The following is an 18,035-nucleotide window of genomic DNA, read 5'->3' as shown; positions in this document are numbered from 1 at the left end:
ATCTGTGGGAATCCAAACATAAAGTCAATCATGACGGTGCATGAGTGTGTTAAAGCGACACTAATTGACCAAATCCGCTTTGATGGCAAGAAGGTTAATACTTTGCAGTAATCTGCACGCGTTGAGGTGGTGTACTCCCTGCTTTTTTAATTAAACTTCACTTTGCATGTCTCCTTCAGAGGAAAATGATGTATATGTCACTCAGCAGACAGCTGTAAAGTCGGTATGGAGGCCAGCAGATGGGAAGGGAGACAGTCTCTCTCAGGGGAGAAATGTTCAGTGAAGGGCTGCGCTAAGGACTTTTTTTGGAGGGAAAATTAAAAGTTCTGTGTTCAGTGGTTCTCAACTAGCATTGCTTCTTTTACAGTACTTTATTGTACAAAAGTAAACAAAACTGAAATAATTCTTTGAATATGCCACAAAACAGTCATTTTCAGTCAAATTCGACAGTTCAAAACCGGGAACTGCAGGAATAGCAGTAGATTACCGATTCATAATCTCCATCTGCTGTTAGTCGAATCACCTGTAGATGGTGCAAGCGGCTGTTGACGAAGACTAGAACAACTGTTAGAGTGTCGTTCATTTCATTTAATGATAAAAAAGACGATTATCAGAGCCAGTATGTATAAAGAAAAGCTGATAAAGACACAAAAGCTGTGTTTATGTTTAATTCAATGACTCCACGGTTTACCTGTGTATGTTACATGTAAGCAGCTTACACCGTGAACGAGGTTATAACGTTATTCACCGATGCTGATGTACAGATTAAACATTAAATCTGTGGTTGACATAAATTATCTGGGATGTTAGTGTCCTTATATCGTGGTGCTGTGCTGCAGTAGGCCTACTAGGGTTTCCCTCAATATGTCCATGATTCCCCTGGAGCCTTAAAAACAGATCATTTCAGAAAAAAGGGTCAGAATGAGGGTTGAAAATAAATTTATATTAGATTTTGGTTAAAAAAAAACTTAATTAACATTATAAGTGAACCTCAAGCAATATTAATATAATTAAAAAATCCACGTCATGAGAGCCTAAGTCCCTCCCCTTCCGGTCGACCACCATGGGACCTTATTTCAGTATGGTAGTCAATGGCGAGAGACAACAAATATTTTGATCTCATTTGAACTGTGCTCTGAGTTACACATATGATGTTTGTCAATTTAAAAGAATCATTTTAAAGTCAAGAATGTCTTAGTTTGATGTAAAACCGTTGAGGTATAAGACTGTGAAAATACGTAATTACAAACCCCAAAGGCGCACATTTTCTCTCAATGAAAGAAGCTAACTTTGCTGAGGCTAATCATAACGTTACGCCGTCATGCCTGAGTGTTTTGTTCCAGACTGCACACACACGAGCAGGGGATCTTGCTCGTTGTTTCACTTCCCGGGAGATGTAGTTCATTGAGTGATATTCACATAAAACTAAATCTGTTTTATGACAAACTGCGACGTTTTTGACTTTCAGAATTATCTTTTAAATTGACAAACATCATATGTGTAATTCAGGGCACAGTTCAGACGGAATAAAAAGATAAGTTGTCTCTCGCCATTGACTACCATTCATATTTTTTACGAAATAAGGTCCCATTAACCAGAAGCGGAGGGCTCTCTTAGGCTCTCTATTTTGAAATTTTCATGATACTCTTTTTTTCAGGATTCTTTGATGAATATATTTATTTGAAACTTAAATCTTTTGTAACATTATACATATTTTACTGTCACGTTTGATCAATTTAATGGATCCTTGTTCAATAAAAGTATTTTCTTCTTATTTAAAAAAAAAATTCTGACCCTAAACTTTTGAATGAGAATGTGTATTGCTGGTATTTATACATTATTGTTCTTTCCCTGCCGTACATGACCATCAGCAGCAACCCACCATGAGCGTTACAGCACACCACGTTTTATCCATTGACCACATCAATATTAATAGACACTTTCCTCGGTTTCATGCTGATGCTTGTTTACAGCAGTGGTTTGGAGAGAATGCTGCATAGCGAGAACACTCACAAACGTTAAGACCTTAGAATACAAGAAAAGCTCTCTCTCTCTCTCTCTCTCTCTTTTTTAAAAAGCCATCCTTCTGTATAATACAATTCAGGAGGAAATTTGACAGATGTTCTTTATCATTCTCACTCAGTCATAAAATTAAATTATACCAGAAGATATACCAAATAGGCCTAGCATAAATCTTGACCCTGCAAATTTGAACTGTCACTATCTGGAATCAGAAATCCATTATAATAACTTAAATAAGTCAAGTCAAGACAATCTCATGCTAACGGAGTGTCTTTTCACACCCAAGTGCAGATACGTAGTCCGCATTGTTAGCAGATATTTCCACTAACTCTGCCCACCAATACCTGGTTGAAAGACATTCCAGACAAAATGACAAAAGAAACCCAGAATAAAGTGGGTGGCATTAGCTTTTGGCATGACCAACCCAAGTTCGAATCCGCCTTTTTCCAAAGGTACTGCTCTCATCACATATCAGGTGTTTTTTTTTAACATAAAAATGAAGAAAATATTTGAAAAGTGGAAATAAAGTGTTTAACGGTTAGGGGTGGGTTTTTAGGTAGTATGTCCCAATAAGGCTGCATTTGTTTATGATTTGAATAAATGTAATCATACACTGAATACATCGTTGTTATTGCACTGTTTTAAAATGTACTACAATACAGTGAGGAGCAAATAGTCTGGCACTATTTTCACTAAGTAGCCTATGAATAGCATCAAACAACTTTTTATACGTAGCAAAGGACTTTTTGCATTTAGTGTAAATAGCCTCTGCCTTATCATTAACCTTATATACCAAAGATGTGACTGGCAGGCCTTCTCTCTGTGTGTCTTCTACAGTCCCAGCAGAGGTGTATTGCTGTGTTTGCACTGGTTTGCTGCTTTGCTGTCCTGGTCGCTTTAATTTTCTCTGCTGTGGACGTCTGGGGAGAGGATGAGGATGGTGTCACTGAGGAGAACTGCAGCAAAGATTGTCGGTAAGAAGTATAGATCATACCCTGATTGTTAATTGCTACAGTACACACAGTGTGAAAAGACCAAAAAAGTAGCGTACACAATGGAGCACCGCATATTCAGCTCTGCTTTGTACCTTTTGCCAACATGAGCTAGTTAATTGCATTTTGGCAGTGTATTTCTTCCTTTGGAATAGATTTAAACTTTGCAGCTGACTTAAAGGGATAGTTCACTTTGAAATTAATTTTTGGTATGTTTTAGCTTACCTCAAGGGCATCCAAGATGTAGGTGTCTTTGTTTCCGCAGTAGTTTCAATTTGGATATTTTTAGGTCAAACTGGTCTTGTCTGTCAGTCATATAATGCAGGTCACCACCTCAAAGAGCATGCGCAGAGAAGTCCAAATTAAACATAATTTAATGACTCGTAAATGTAAGTACACATCGATGGCCTAAGACTTGAAACGAGCGGTTTGTGTGAGAAAACGAACAGTATTTATATTGTTTCATGAATATTGAAAACAGTTGCCACAATTTACCTTTAGTGTTCCATGGTAGAAAGGAACTCGAATGGGTTTAGAACTGCTAAATGAATAATTGGAATGCAATGTAAATTAGTAAATCATTTTTCATTCCTTTAAGACTTGCTTGCACAACAGTTTTTTTTATAATGTGCAACACAATAAGAGCTGACATATGCATTAAGAAGGTAAATAGGGTCAATTTCGATTTCATGTTGGCATCAATATATAGGCTATGTTGTGCAGAGCTTCACCAAATGCGGATGTATTTCAGCAGTGGTGTGGAACACAGTCACTCCTACACTCAGAAAAAAAGGTACAAAAGCTGTCACTGGGGCTGTACCTTTTCAAAAGGTAAACTTTTGTCCATTTTAGGTGCTAATATGTACATTTTAGGTGCTAATAAGTACATTTTAGGTGTTAATAAGTACATTTTAGGTGCTAATATGTACATTTGATGTGCTAATTTGTACATTTTGTGCTTATAACTTACTACATTTTAGGTGTTAATATGTACATTTTAGGTGCTAATATGTACATTGTAGGTGCTAATAAATACATTTTAGGTGCTAATATGTACATTTTATGTGTTAATATGTACATTTTAGGTGCTAATAAGTACATTTTAGGTGTTAATATGTACATTGTAGGTGCTAATAAATACATTTTAGGTGTTAATATCTACCACTAAGGTATCAAAATGCAGCCTTTGGGTACAAAAGTGATCCTTTTGAAAAGGTACAGCCTCAGTGACGGCTTTTGTACCTTTTTTTCTGAGAGTGTAGCCACTTTGGCTTTGAATTTTATATATAATATAGGCCTATGCATTTTTCAATTGTAGTCTTTTAAAAAGGCATCTGAAATAAGAAACTATAAGTGCAATGTAAATCCAATCAAATATTGGTTTTCCGATATATATTAATACTGAAACATCTGAAACGCTTCCAATACTAATTTCCCACAGAATAGATACATGATATACCAGCTGCGCTTTCTCGCTCTCTCATCTCTCTGACAGCGGGTTGACACACAAACCGCTACGCCTCACTCACTTTCATTTGCTCCGGGTGAATATTGTTGTTTTTACAGGACTTACTGCTCATATTTTACTCACTATTTGTGCTCACACCCAAGTGCATTCACATATAGCCGTCTTTCAGTATTAAATTTAGTTGGGTTTTTTTTTCTGTATATTGCGCTTAAACAGTCAAATACACACAAAATAATGTCACAATTCCAAACTTGTCAAGCATTCATACACAATCAGATACGTTTTAATTGAACATAAAGAGTTGAGAAAGAAAATGCATGTGTGACATGGTAATGGATCCGTGTGTCAGGTGTTAAAGTGACAGGAACCTAATATACCTGCTGCCAAATTATGAGATGATATTAAACGTTTTTCCCCATTGCATCTAGGTCAAAATTGTGGCTAGTGAAAATGCTGAGGCTAGTAACTTTTAGAAAACCACTAACCAAAAAAGTTAACGTCAAGCTCTGATGTTGTGCATAAAACTGTTATGCAGCAAACTAACATCTCTGACATCAATGTGCTTTTAGCATTGTCCTTGTGGAGACCATCCCAGGGGAGCTGTCATTCAATAGTTCAAACCATGTTTCTCTCACTGTGGGTCTCAACCACCTTTTGGACCAAGCAAAATTGTCAATTGAGATAGTGTCCCCATACTGGGATCTGACCTCCATCGATCAGGAGTCACGGCATTATTCTGCGTATCAGGTTAGTTAGCCTGCATTTACCCTTTTAGAGTTGATGAGAAAATATGAATATAAACACTTGAAGTGATTATTTCCTTTTTTTATTGATATGCTGCATTAGCAGTACAGTTACTATAAATTTACATAAGCTGCATGTCAAAAATATGTGATTTGGTTTACCGTTATAATTAGGGATGGACTGATATAAAAATTCTGATACTTTTGTTTATATTATTGAATGATACTGTACAGAGGATATTTATTTTGTGGTTTTGCTAAATATTTCATTTTATAATGTTATTAAATTATTAGTGAATAACTTGTTTGTTATAAGTTAGTATAAGTTATTAGACTAGACGACATTTATGGAGTCCATGAAAGGTCATGGATGGGAGGAAAAAAATCTTTTCAATGCTTTTGTGCCGTTTTTCAAGAGAATGCGAACGAAATATTGTAGGTTTGTGAGAGAATGCAAAAGCATTTAAAAATATATTTTTCCTGCCATCTCATAATTTTTACCAACTTGAGTGGTGAAATGAGTATGCACAAAATATCCGAATTTTTAAAAAATCTAAATAAAAAGAAAATCGGCCAATAACCAATGTAGTACGGATATATTGTGCATATACTTCATGATCATACCGATAAATTCCACACCTAAAAAGGTCTGATTTATTGTCATTGGCATATATTTCATATGGGACTAATATTATAAAATCTTTTCCTATTTTCTAGGGTCAGTATTTGTTTCAGAGATTATTAAGCCTGAAGTCTCGAGGTGTCAAATTAAAGATTGTCAGAGACCAGCCCGATTCCATCTGTAATGACCGCTGTAAGTGAATGCAAATCTCTTATGTTTAGTGATTCATTGATTTCTGCCCGCCGAAGTGCTGAATAAAGTACTAAAGCAGTTCTCTCGAGGCAAACGCTGTAAGATCACACTCACACACACATCTGTCATAACCTGGCTGGCACAACTCCTTGGGCTTTTCTCAGCACCAGTCCCACAAGGCTACTCACAAGGTCAAAATATCACAAATGTGCAATATTGTTTCTGCCAGAGTTGAATGACAGACAGATAGATCTCTCGTCAAGGTTGAGCGCTTAACTGTTCTCCAACCGTTCCCCACATGGCTGTCTGTCTCTCCCAGATGTAGAAGAGCGCTACGTCAACATGACGGCCCTCACCAGAGGTAGACTGCTTTCCTCCTTTTGGGTAGTGGACAGGAAGCACATTTACATTGGCAGTGCTGGCATGAACTGGAAGGCACTGTCCAAGGTAAAGTATATTTCGATTTACTGTGGCCTCGAAAAGTATTTCGTTTGAAGAAACAGCACAAAAAGGTACAAAAGCTGTCACTGGGGCTGTACCTTTTCAAAAGGTAAACTTTTGTCCATTTTAGTTGCTAATATGTACATTTTAGGTGTTAATATGTACATTTTAGGTGCTAATATGTACATTTTAGGTGCTAATAAGTATATTTTAGGTGCTAATATGTACATTTCAGGAGCTAATATGTCCATTTTGGGTCCTAATATATACATTTTAGGTGCTAATATGTCCATTTTATGTCCTAGTATGTACATTTTAGTTGTTAATATGTACATTTTAGGTGCTAATCTGTACATTGTTGGTGTTAATATGTACATTTTAGGGGTTAATATGTACATTTTAGGTGCTCATAAGTACATTTTAGGTGTTAATATGTACATTTTAGGTGCTAATATGTACATTTTAAGTGTTAATATGTACATTTCAGGAATTAATATGCACATTTCAGGAGCTAATATGTCCAATTTAGGTCCTAATATGTACATTTTAGGTCCAAATATGTCCATTTCAGGAGATTATATGTCCATTTTAGGTCCTAATATGTACTTTTTAGGTGCTAATATGTCCATTTTGGGTCCTAATATATACATTTTAGGTGCTAATATGTCCATTTTATGTCCTAGTATGTACATTTTAGTTGTTAATATGTACATTTTAGGTGCTAATCTGTACATTGTTGGTGTTAATATGTACATTTTAGGGGTTAATATGTACATTTTAGGTGCTCATAAGTACATTTTAGGTGTTAATATGTACATTTTAGGTGCTAATATGTACATTTTAAGTGTTAATATGTACATTTCAGGAATTAATATGCACATTTCAGGAGCTAATATGTCCAATTTAGGTCCTAATATGTACATTTTAGGTCCAAATATGTCCATTTCAGGAGATTATATGTCCATTTTAGGTCCTAATATGTACTTTTTAGGTGCTAATATGTCCATTTTGGGTCCTAATATATACATTTTAGGTGCTAATATGTCCATTTTATGTCCTAGTATGTACATTTTAGTTGTTAATATGTACATTTTAGGTGCTAATCTGTACATTGTTGGTGTTAATATGTACATTTTAGGGGTTAATATGTACATTTTAGGTGCTCATAAGTACATTTTAGGTGTTAATATGTACATTTTAGGTGCTAATATGTACATTTTAAGTGTTAATATGTACATTTCAGGAATTAATATGCACATTTCAGGAGCTAATATGTCCAATTTAGGTCCTAATATGTACATTTTAGGTCCAAATATGTCCATTTCAGGAGATTATATGTCCATTTTAGGTCCTAATATGTACTTTTTAGGTGCTAATATGTCCATTTTGCGTCCTAATATATACATTTTAGGTGCTAATATGCCCATTTTATGTCCTAGTATGTACATTTTAGATTTTAAGTGCTAATATGTACATTTTAAGTGTTAATATGTACATTTCAGGAGCTAATATGTCCATTTTAGGTATTAATATGCACATTTTAGGTGTTAATATGTATATTTTAGGTGCTAAAATGTACCATACTAATATGCAGCCTTTGGGTACAAAAGTGTAGCCAACCTTTTGAAAAGGTACAGCCCCAGTGACAACTTTTGTACCTTTTTTTCTGAGAGTGAAGTATTTCACATTTCATAACGAGATATTGTGATTCTTGTCCCTGTTTTGTTTGTTTCAGCTGAAGGAGCTGGGGGTGATCGTGTATGACTGTAGTTGTCTGGCTCTGGACCTGCACAGGATCTTTTCTTTCTACTGGCAGCTGCATTACAGAGACTACATCCCTTCAATCTGGTCCAAGAGAGTCACGGCCGTGTTCAGCAGAGACAAGCCCCTCCAGCTCAGACTCAACAATACAGACGCTTCTGCCTATGTGTCGGTGAGATCAATAAATATCTCTCTTCTTTGTCTGACTCTGGTGATCTGCCAGTGTACATCTATTTTTAAATTACAAAGTGAAGAATGATAGTCGCCACACATTTTTCTCTCTTATCTTCAGTATCCTGAAACTCATTTCTGTCTCGACAACTCTATATCACCGACCCCAAACATTTGAACCATATATATGTGTGTGTTTGTGTGTGTGCCTACTTGTTAGTTAGCTAAACTTGACTCCCAAAACCTCCTTTTGGGGAAATTCTCGTTTGTAAAAACGGCATAAAAATAAAGTATGCAGATTTTTTTAATATATATTATTATTATTATAAAAAATGCAGAAAGTTTGGTAGGGTTAGTTTATAGTATTTATAGCTAGCTGCATAAAAAACTACAGAAGTCTATTCTATGTCCCAGCTAAGTAAACAACATGATGTGTCAATAACGTAGGCGTGTGTGTGTTCTTGTATGTAGCCTGAATTATGAAGACACAAATGAGTATAATGACATCACAACATAATAATGTTATTACAACGTGAACATGCTTCACTTTCTGTGTCCTTGTAAATGAAATGGCTTAAAAAAAATACTAAACAGTGTTTTTTGAAATACAAAAAAATCTGTGATGGGTAAGTTTAGGGGTAGGGTTAATGTAAGGGGATTAGAATATACAGTTTGTACAATATAAAACCTATGGAGAGTCCCCGTAAACCAAATTCAAATATGTGTGTGTGTGGGGGTGGTTAGAAAAATATGAGATTCATGACAGTACTTACTAATACATTTGACATTTTACTGCACAAACATGTCATGTTCAAATCCCCAGTTCCATGCAGTTTGTAATATGTTTACGTCTATGTCCAATCTAATTACAAAGATTTTTATGTAAACTGACCTTTCATTGGTTCCAGTGGATATTATCTGATTAAGGAAAGATAACCATGCAGGTAATTCATCCCAGTGACTTTTATCCACACCAAGCTGCGTCACATGTGAGGATACTAATTTGAGTATAATGAATCTTGACAACCTTTCAGCAACAGGATGTTTACTCTACACATCTGAGACATCCATCATCCCATTCAAATGAATAGTGCTGTAATGTTATCAGCTGCAGGGAGACATTTCTAGCTCAGTGATAAAATCCTTCTCCTGACAATGATGTATGGACACAGACGGCCATCTCATTACCTTGCTCCGGTGTGTGCCGGCCAAACTAATTTAAGCGGGTGGAAAAAACTTTTAAAAGAAAACTACTGTTTTATCTTTTCCCCCCTACTTTTTTTTCATAGGCGTCTCCAGATCTGTTTTGCCCCAAAGGTCGAAGCAGAGATATAGATGCTGTACGACATGTGATTCGAGAAGCAAAGAGATTCATCTACATCTCTGTAACTGATTACCTGCCCTTAGTCAACCGCACCTTCAGAGGATCAGCAATCATAAGGTCATTTCAGCACTAACAAATGATTGTGGGTTATTGATAAGCAAATATTGCCATCAGAAAAACCCTTGCTAAGATTTCTTAAATGGGTCATATGATGCTATTTTCAAAGATCATTATTTTGTGTATTGTAACAAAATTAATTTAATGTAAAAAATTAATAAATAAAATTCACATACTGTACATTACTTTTACTCTTCTATGCACAGTCTTTCTAAAACAAGTCGATTTCTACAAATCTCCTCCTTTTGAGAAGCGGAGTGTGCTCTGATTGGCCAGCTGAACGACAAACAATATGTTTCACTCTACACTGCACAAAACTCCGCATTTAACAGTCAATAGCAAATATTTGACCGATAATAAAAGATACTTACAGGCTCAGATTCGGAAGCTCCAGATTGCCCAAGCAAATTTGGAATTGCCTCTATTTTTTTAAAAGTAGTAGCCTTTGTGCACAGCCGGTCTTGTACTCTCTCAGGTTCTCCTCAAAACATTGGATTCATCCGCGCTGTGCCTTGCCGAGGCACAACCCACGTAAAGTTGACAATTCCGGGAATAACTGCAATAGGCTCTATGCATGAGCCCTGCTAACGTATCTCCGATAGGATCTCAGGCAGCTTCTTTACTTCCGCATAGTGCGTTCTGTAGGCAAAATGTATAGCGGCAAAACTTTAAAGGGCCGTTCGGTAACTCTAGCCACTTATTCGCTGATTTTCTTGTCGCATGTTTTCTCAACGAGCTCCCCCTACAGCTGTGGTGCAAATATTTCACAACACTGACGTAAATTCACTTCCAGCGCCTCCTCCCCTTTCTACCGTTTCTACCTTTCTACCAAAAGCTCATGTGCTTTTGATATTGTCGAGTCCCAGACACTCCAACTTCATGGTGTGGAGCTATGTCTACCGTGGTGGGTAATACATCAAACACAGGTTCATTTAACATTGACATGTACATTTTGTATTCTGTTATCAACCATAATCCGTAACAGGGGGTGGGCGGATGAATCTAGCAAACAGTACCGCTTATTCTTATCTTAGTTATAGATTAATCTACCCCCAAAAGGAACTGTGATAAAGTTTATCTTATAATTGTACTGACAATGCTCACATTGCAGTCTTTTCTAATGTAGGATACATTATTGGATACAATCAATGTTTTACATGTTATTAAAGAACAATTATAGATCATAACGTCGACCGAAGTCGAACGAAGTACAAACAATTTTATTGATACAGAAACGCTAGATCAGCATCTGTTTTGCAAGATTCGATGTACTTTAGCTCTCGCCATTACGTAAACGCACAACCAATATTTATTCTTGTGCTGCCCCTCGCTCGGTCAACAGCTTTCTTCCTCTCCCTCACCTCCTCCGCCGAGTACCGTCTCCTTTTCTTTTCACTAGAACTTAACTTGTGAAGCATTATCCATCTTCCCGTGTTCTTTTAGCTAGTATTGAGCTTGAGGGGGGCGTATGTGTTTCGAAATGCCGTAAAGCAGTTCGTGTTTCTCGCTTTTTCTCGCTTGTTCTCGCTTCTCACGAGACTTCCTATTTCCAATTTATCGGGACGCTAGTCTTCATGTTGCAAGGCTGGTTTTCCGCCAGGGAACGCTGGGGGGAGCGGGAAAAGTCACCATTCTCACCAGAACTGGTTATTTAAACATCCAAATTATTTCTAAATGGATTTATTAAGTTGAAAAAGTTCCCAAGTGCTGCTTTAATAAAATACATTTTCTCAGAAACGGAGACAACGATTTTAAAAACTGATTCACTAGTCGGATTTCGCACTATATGAGAGAATACTCACCCTCAAAATTGTCGATGTAGTTCGAAATATATAATGTAATATATATGGTAAAACTTTCAAAATTTCTGTGTAAACAATGAGTGACGTGCATGCGCAAGCGATCACTTCCGGCGGAACGTTGGACATGATTCAGTTGGACATGGCTGATTCAGATCAGTTGGACATGGCTGTGGTTACACGAGGTAAAAATTATATAAATACTTTCGTTTTCGTTCGTTTTCTCACACAAACCGCTCGTTTCGTGTCTTAGGCCATCAATGTGTACTTACATTTCCGAGTCATTAAATCATGTTTAATTTGGACTTCTCTGTGCATGCTCTTTGACGTGGACCCCCTAAACCTGCATTATATGACTGATAGACAACAACGGTTTGACCGAAAATGTCAAAATTGAAAATACTGCGGAAACAAAGACAGCTACATCTTGGATGCCCTTGAGGTATGCTAAAACATATCAAAGATTAATTTCAAAGTGAACTATCCCTTGAATGCAAAACTGGCTTCTGACGCAGCACCCAATGTAACCGGGCGGGTTGAGACAAACCCAGAAGCGATCTTACATAGGGCCTATTGCAGATTTCGAACAGAGATAGCGAACAAAGAGGAAAAACTACGGACTGCAGCTTTAAGGAGATTAAAATGTGCATACATAATGGTCAAAATCACAAAATAACAAAGCAATTAAAACAACTGCAATATTTATTTAATATTTTCATATAAAAATAATCTAGTTATGCTTATTCAACAATATGTGTACCATCTCTGTTCTTTCCCTCCCCTTTTCTCTCTTTTTTTTGTCATTGATATTCTTTGCAAATAAAGCATAAAAAAACACTAAAGAAAAAGGTAAACATGAAAACGCATCAAATGACCCCTTTAATATAATACACATTTCAAAATAAAAGACATTGTGATTATTTGGAAAATCAACTTTTTGTGTTGTGGGAAGCTAAGATATTCCTTAAGCATGCTATATTTTATGCTTTTTTATTTTTCACATCTACCAATTTTTAAAAATTTCTGAGCTGTTTATAAATTGACAAAATTGTTCTTTTGGAGATTTACCACTTTTATTATTTTCTTGGGTTCAGATACTGGTCGCCAATAGATGAGATGCTCCGTGAGGCTGCAGCACTGAGAGAGGTCAAAGTTCGTCTCTTAATCGGTCTGTGGAGACATACACATCCCCTGACCTTTAGCTTTATGTCATCAATGCAGGCTCTTTGCACAGGACTGCCAGTCTGCTCTATAGAGGTGGTGAGGAAACAATCTACTTCATTGATCAGTTGATATAAGTGCACACACACCCAAACATATATTTAATACTATTTTCACAATAGGTTGTATTTTATATATATGTGTGTTTGTTTCAAATCAGAGATTTTACAGTGGCAAGGAGCAGATGGGAGGATTACAACACAGGATAAATGAGAATAAATATATGGTGACAGACAACGCAATATACATTGGTAAAACTCTAGCACTCTCTCTCTCACACACATACACACACACACACACACACACACACACAATGATTGTGGTTAACTGTCATGAAATGAACGGACAAAAAATGTACATTGCCAAAGCAGTACAAAATAAGTAAAATAAAATAGGTAGAGTAAAATAACAATAGTGCAATTGGGAAAAAAAAAAAAACACAACAAAAAAAACAGTAAAATAAACAAATAAAATAAACAGTTAAGTCTAATTTGTTAACATTAGTTAATGCATCAGCTAGCTAATATGAACTAACAATGAACAATATGTGTAAAACTAATAAAACTAATGTTAGTTCATAAAAACACTTCATTGTCTGTTCATGTTTGTTCACAGTGCATTAAGGCATATTACTGTAACAGATGTAGTGTGAGGACCTATTCAACATTGTTTAGTGTGTTATGTTTCTTTTTAAGCATAAATGCCTCAAAAGTAGTCTTGATTTTTCTTTTCCGGTAACATAGGTTACAATATTCCTCATTTAAATAATTCCTACCCAAGGTATATGCAAATTAAAGGGGCGAGGCCTGGTTGAGTTGTGTTAGAGGCAGAGTTGGGAAAGTTAACTTTCTACATGAACTAGTTCAAGTTCTCACATTTAAAAATGAACAAGTTCAGTTCATACTTCAAAAAAAAATGAACTAGTTCAGTCATAGTTTTTTTTTTGTTCCACATGTTGCAAGCTTTTTTTATAATTATTATTGCCACAGCCCATATACAACCACAGATAACCATCTATTTTATCGACGGGCAAAGATTTTTCCCATCCTCACCGACCTCGTCAAATCCTGTTTAAATGATCATACGCCGCCTCCTCGCTCGCTGCTTTGTCGACGGCGGCTGCGGCGCGACACTGGTGTCTTGTGTTGCCAGATTGTGTGTGTTTTTCTCTACATGAAGAGTTCAGATGCAAAAGCCTCTAAATGCCATTTGAAATTTTCTTCTTTAATGATGATTTTTATCAAACTTGTATATTTAAGAAGTAAGAAGTTAAACCTATTGTAAGAAGTTAAACTGAGGCCCCGTCCACACTACTGCGTTTTCGGTTAAAAACTGAGAATTAAAACGAATACGTTCTCCGTCCACACCAGCGTTTTATCTGCGTTTTAGAATTGATCTCCGTCCACATTAAAGGGGTGATGAACTGAGAAATCAAATTTTCCTTGAGCTTTTGACATCTAAGAGGTCATCATATTATAAGAATATCCTGTAAGTTTCACAACTGAAAACGTCCTTGTTAGACCAATAAAAGCTTTTATTGACACCAGCCTCAGCAAACGACTCGTGTTTCAAAGTGAGGAACTATGACGTCAAAGAGGATAAAACACCACCCCCACAGAAGAAGATCAACGCCTAGTTCAACACGGCCGGTTTAGCCCGGAACGGTGAAAGAACGGTGCTGTGCCGTCTATATTGGATCTGACAGGATTTGTGCAACACGAACTCTGGGTGGAATCATTCCGGTTGCCATTTTACAACATTGGATGTTTTCAAAACAATTTCCCCCGAGTGCATCGACGGGTGAGTTGAAACTCATTATAATATGCAAAACTGTTATCCACTCACAGCAGTGGGCGTTTACTTCCAAGTCTTCAGTGCGAGACGCCCATAAAAACCGACAACAATATAATAAAATTTAAAAAGCCAGGATACGTCATGACTAATAACACCCAGAGCCGAACGTCAGCTTCTGCGTCATCGTTTCTAAACTCCTCCGTTTTGTTCCGTCTTCACTTAAACGCCCTCCGGCGATTAAAAACGCAAAACGGACCTGGAGCGTTTCTAAACTTCTCCGTTTTAGGTCTGCTTTGTTTCCGTTTTAGTCTGGACGGGAGGTGCAAACGTAGCAAAAGGTCTCCGTTTTTTAAACGAAAACGCAGTAGTGTGGACAGGGCCACCAGAATGAACGTGTTCACAGTATCGTTCATCAGGCAGTAATACAGTACGTTCAGTTCACGTTCGTCCAAAATATGAACGCGTTCAGGCACAACACTGGTTAGAGGTGTGTTGTCACATTTCCGAAACGCACTCGAAGTAGTTGACCAATCACAAAACACTGATCCAGCCAACCAATCAGAGCACATTGTGCTTTTCAGAAGGAGGGGCTTCGACAGAAACAAAACAGGGGTGCGTTTCCCGTACAATGACGTAGTTCGCTGCTTTGCTACCATAGGACGATGCATCGTTGGAGAAATCAACTAGCTAATCACGACTGTTTCCCGAAACCCACTGTCGCAAAGTATCGTTCAACCACGTTGGTTTCGCACATGGTGGAGTAATAACTACTTTTAATGAAACTGTTTGAGATCCAATTAACGCTAGATTTTTTTATATAAATTGCAGACATGTCATCTGAGGACTATTTCTAATTGTTCTCAGTTGTTCAGCTTTATTACCAGACTCATTTGGCTCATTCTTCCATAGTAGAGCACGTTCACACATGCGCACTCTTCAAACACGTTACTTCAAATCTTTTGAAAAACTAAAAGACGTAAATTACATTTGTATGTATTCTAAATAAAAGGCAGTGGTTGTACTGAATGTCAGCTTGCTTATTTTGCCCAAGATAAGGATTTATTACGTCTAACTCTGATGCAATATAGAAACTATGACTCTAACCGCAGGTCGAGAGCTGTCGTTCAAACCACACAACTTTGCGATGCTGTTTGCGAATGTTCGTTGGAACGATGGTTTCGGGAAACACCGACACGTTGAACTATGCTGATAACGACGGAACTTGCGAACATAGTTGGCTAACGATGCTTTCGGGAAACACACCTCAGAGCGTTACTGGCAGACTGGGAAGAGAGGAGCTGCAACAATGTGAAGTGCTTTTTGAACATTCAAGCACTATTCTAGTAAAACCGCCCCCCAAGACTTTGTGAAACGGCATAATAGGTACTCGTTAATTTCTATACAATTTAGCGTACGTACTGCACTCAAACTTTGCTCTTTCTCTTCAAACTTTCTCTCAAAAAGGGAATCTGGACTGGGTTGGGAGTGAGTTTGCCTTAAACGCAGGAGCCGGGCTGGTGATTCAGGAATCGGAGAACCAGCAGAAAGGGCCTGACTCGATTGTAGAGCAGCTGACTGGTGCTTTTGAAAGAGACTGGTTTTCACCTTACACAATAAGCCTGCTATCTGGCAGCACAACCCTTCAGGAGAGCCAGAAACTGCAATCTCTGAAGACAAAAGCAGAGAGCAGAGAGCATGAGTGAGCGGTGGGAATGTCTCTCTGAAGCGGGACCAATACGCCAAGGACTTTGTGCCTCAGAACATCTGCGCCATGACTTACAATTTGAGTTTTCAAATGCTGTCAATGGAACTGAATTATAATCTCTGAAGGACTTCTGTGAAGGAAAAGGATTCTTTTTAACAATACACAGTACAGCACTTTTAGTGGAAAAACAGATTACACTTTCGCTAAATCTTTATATAATGCATGCCTATAAACAGAACTATGGAAATGATTTCCTCCAATATTCAGACTTTTCTTATTTTAAACCAAAATATTCCGCGACTCAATAGTGCTCATGGAAAGGACATTACCAAATTTTTATAATCGTTGTGGTTTTCCTCAAGATGTTCACGAGCCATCGTTTTTTTTAAAAAAAATCAAGCACATTTTTACAAAAGTATTTTATGAAAAAATCTGCACATATGCCAACTAACACACATGCTCAATACATATACAGCATTATACTGTCATTGCTTTCTGGTCGACTAGATACTGTGGCACATCTTACACTGTGTATATATATATAGATATATATACATATATAAAGAATGTTTACATGATGCAGCATGCACAGCCTTGAAGTACTGTACAATCGTACACACAAGAAGAGACTGTTTTTCTTATTGAATACTTTAAGCTTGTACCCTTTAAATGTAGCTTTTATATGTAGCTTTATATATTATCCTTTAATTGACTGTTTTAATAAACAGTCACTGCTGATTGTTATTATCTTATAATACAGACCATATATGTTGCATTGATTTCTCAGTAGTTTGTGGCCTGATGCTTGAGCATGCTTTGCCTTATATATGCTGCCATGAACTGTAGCTGCTGTTGCTTTCTGGATGACTACCTCTTATGATGCATCTTATGGTATACTGAATACATAATAGACATATATAATAAAACTGCTTTCTGCAGCATGGGTCATATATTGGAATGAATTATAGTCCCATGTGCATAAGATACTGATGTTGTTGTTTTTTTGTTTTTTTTTGTATGAACAATTTATGATGTGATTAAATGTATAGCACCTTAACCGACTGTTATGATTAAATATTAAAGAGTTCATTCAAAATTGACTGCCAGTCTTAAATAGGCAACATATGTCCCATTGATTTCTCGCTGTGTTGATATTTAGTCATTTGTGTCGGCAAACCTTTCTCAGAACCAAATCAATTTAAACCCTGTCTCAGGGGAGCAATTTGTTTGGAAGAGCCAAAGCAGTAACAAATTGTCAGAATTCATTCATAGTTCTCACACTTCACATCTCACTGAACACATGGAAACTCATAGGCAATTGTTCATCTTCCTTTTAAACATATCATCTATAAAGAATACAAATCGTAGGCCTACACAATTTTTTTATTTGTGGTTTTTAATGATTAATGGCATGGTCAATTAGAAAAGCAATATATATATATATATATATATATATATATATATATATATATATATATATATATATATATATTACTAAAAATAGATCTCTTCACTTCAGAAGGCCTTTATTAAGCCCCTGGAGCTGCATGGATTACTTTCATGATGGATCGATGCAATTTTTTGGGCTTCAAAATCTAAGTACCATTCTCTCATTATAAAGCTTGAAAGAGCCAGGAATATATATATATATATATATATATAT

The 18,035-nt window shown here is 36.7% G+C and overlaps 1 protein-coding gene across 2 annotated transcripts in view; it reads left to right on the top strand.

Annotated features, from left to right (window-relative positions):
* The window catches only part of pld5 (phospholipase D family member 5), a 60,607-nt gene extending 43,134 nt beyond the window's left edge, over nt 1-17,473 (top strand). For both annotated transcript variants that reach the window (XM_039689096.2, XM_039689097.2), the window contains exons 2-10: nt 2,860-2,996; nt 5,052-5,229; nt 5,943-6,039; nt 6,359-6,486; nt 8,216-8,413; nt 9,702-9,853; nt 12,747-12,912; nt 13,034-13,124; nt 16,132-17,473. In XM_039689096.2, coding sequence (XP_039545030.2) covers nt 2,860-2,996; nt 5,052-5,229; nt 5,943-6,039; nt 6,359-6,486; nt 8,216-8,413; nt 9,702-9,853; nt 12,747-12,912; nt 13,034-13,124; nt 16,132-16,370 — 1,386 coding nt within the window. In that variant the 3' untranslated portion in view covers nt 16,371-17,473. The remainder of the gene's footprint in view (nt 1-2,859; nt 2,997-5,051; nt 5,230-5,942; nt 6,040-6,358; nt 6,487-8,215; nt 8,414-9,701; nt 9,854-12,746; nt 12,913-13,033; nt 13,125-16,131) is intronic.
* The last annotated feature ends 562 nt before the right edge of the window (nt 17,474-18,035 follow it).

This window comes from Pimephales promelas, chromosome 8 (genome assembly GCF_988280905.1).
Source record: "Pimephales promelas chromosome 8, fPimPro1.hap1.1, whole genome shotgun sequence".
Lineage (NCBI taxonomy): Eukaryota > Metazoa > Chordata > Actinopteri > Cypriniformes > Leuciscidae > Pimephales > Pimephales promelas.
Note: the sequence above shows the minus strand (reverse complement) of the source record. Positions and strands in the feature narration are given on the sequence as shown.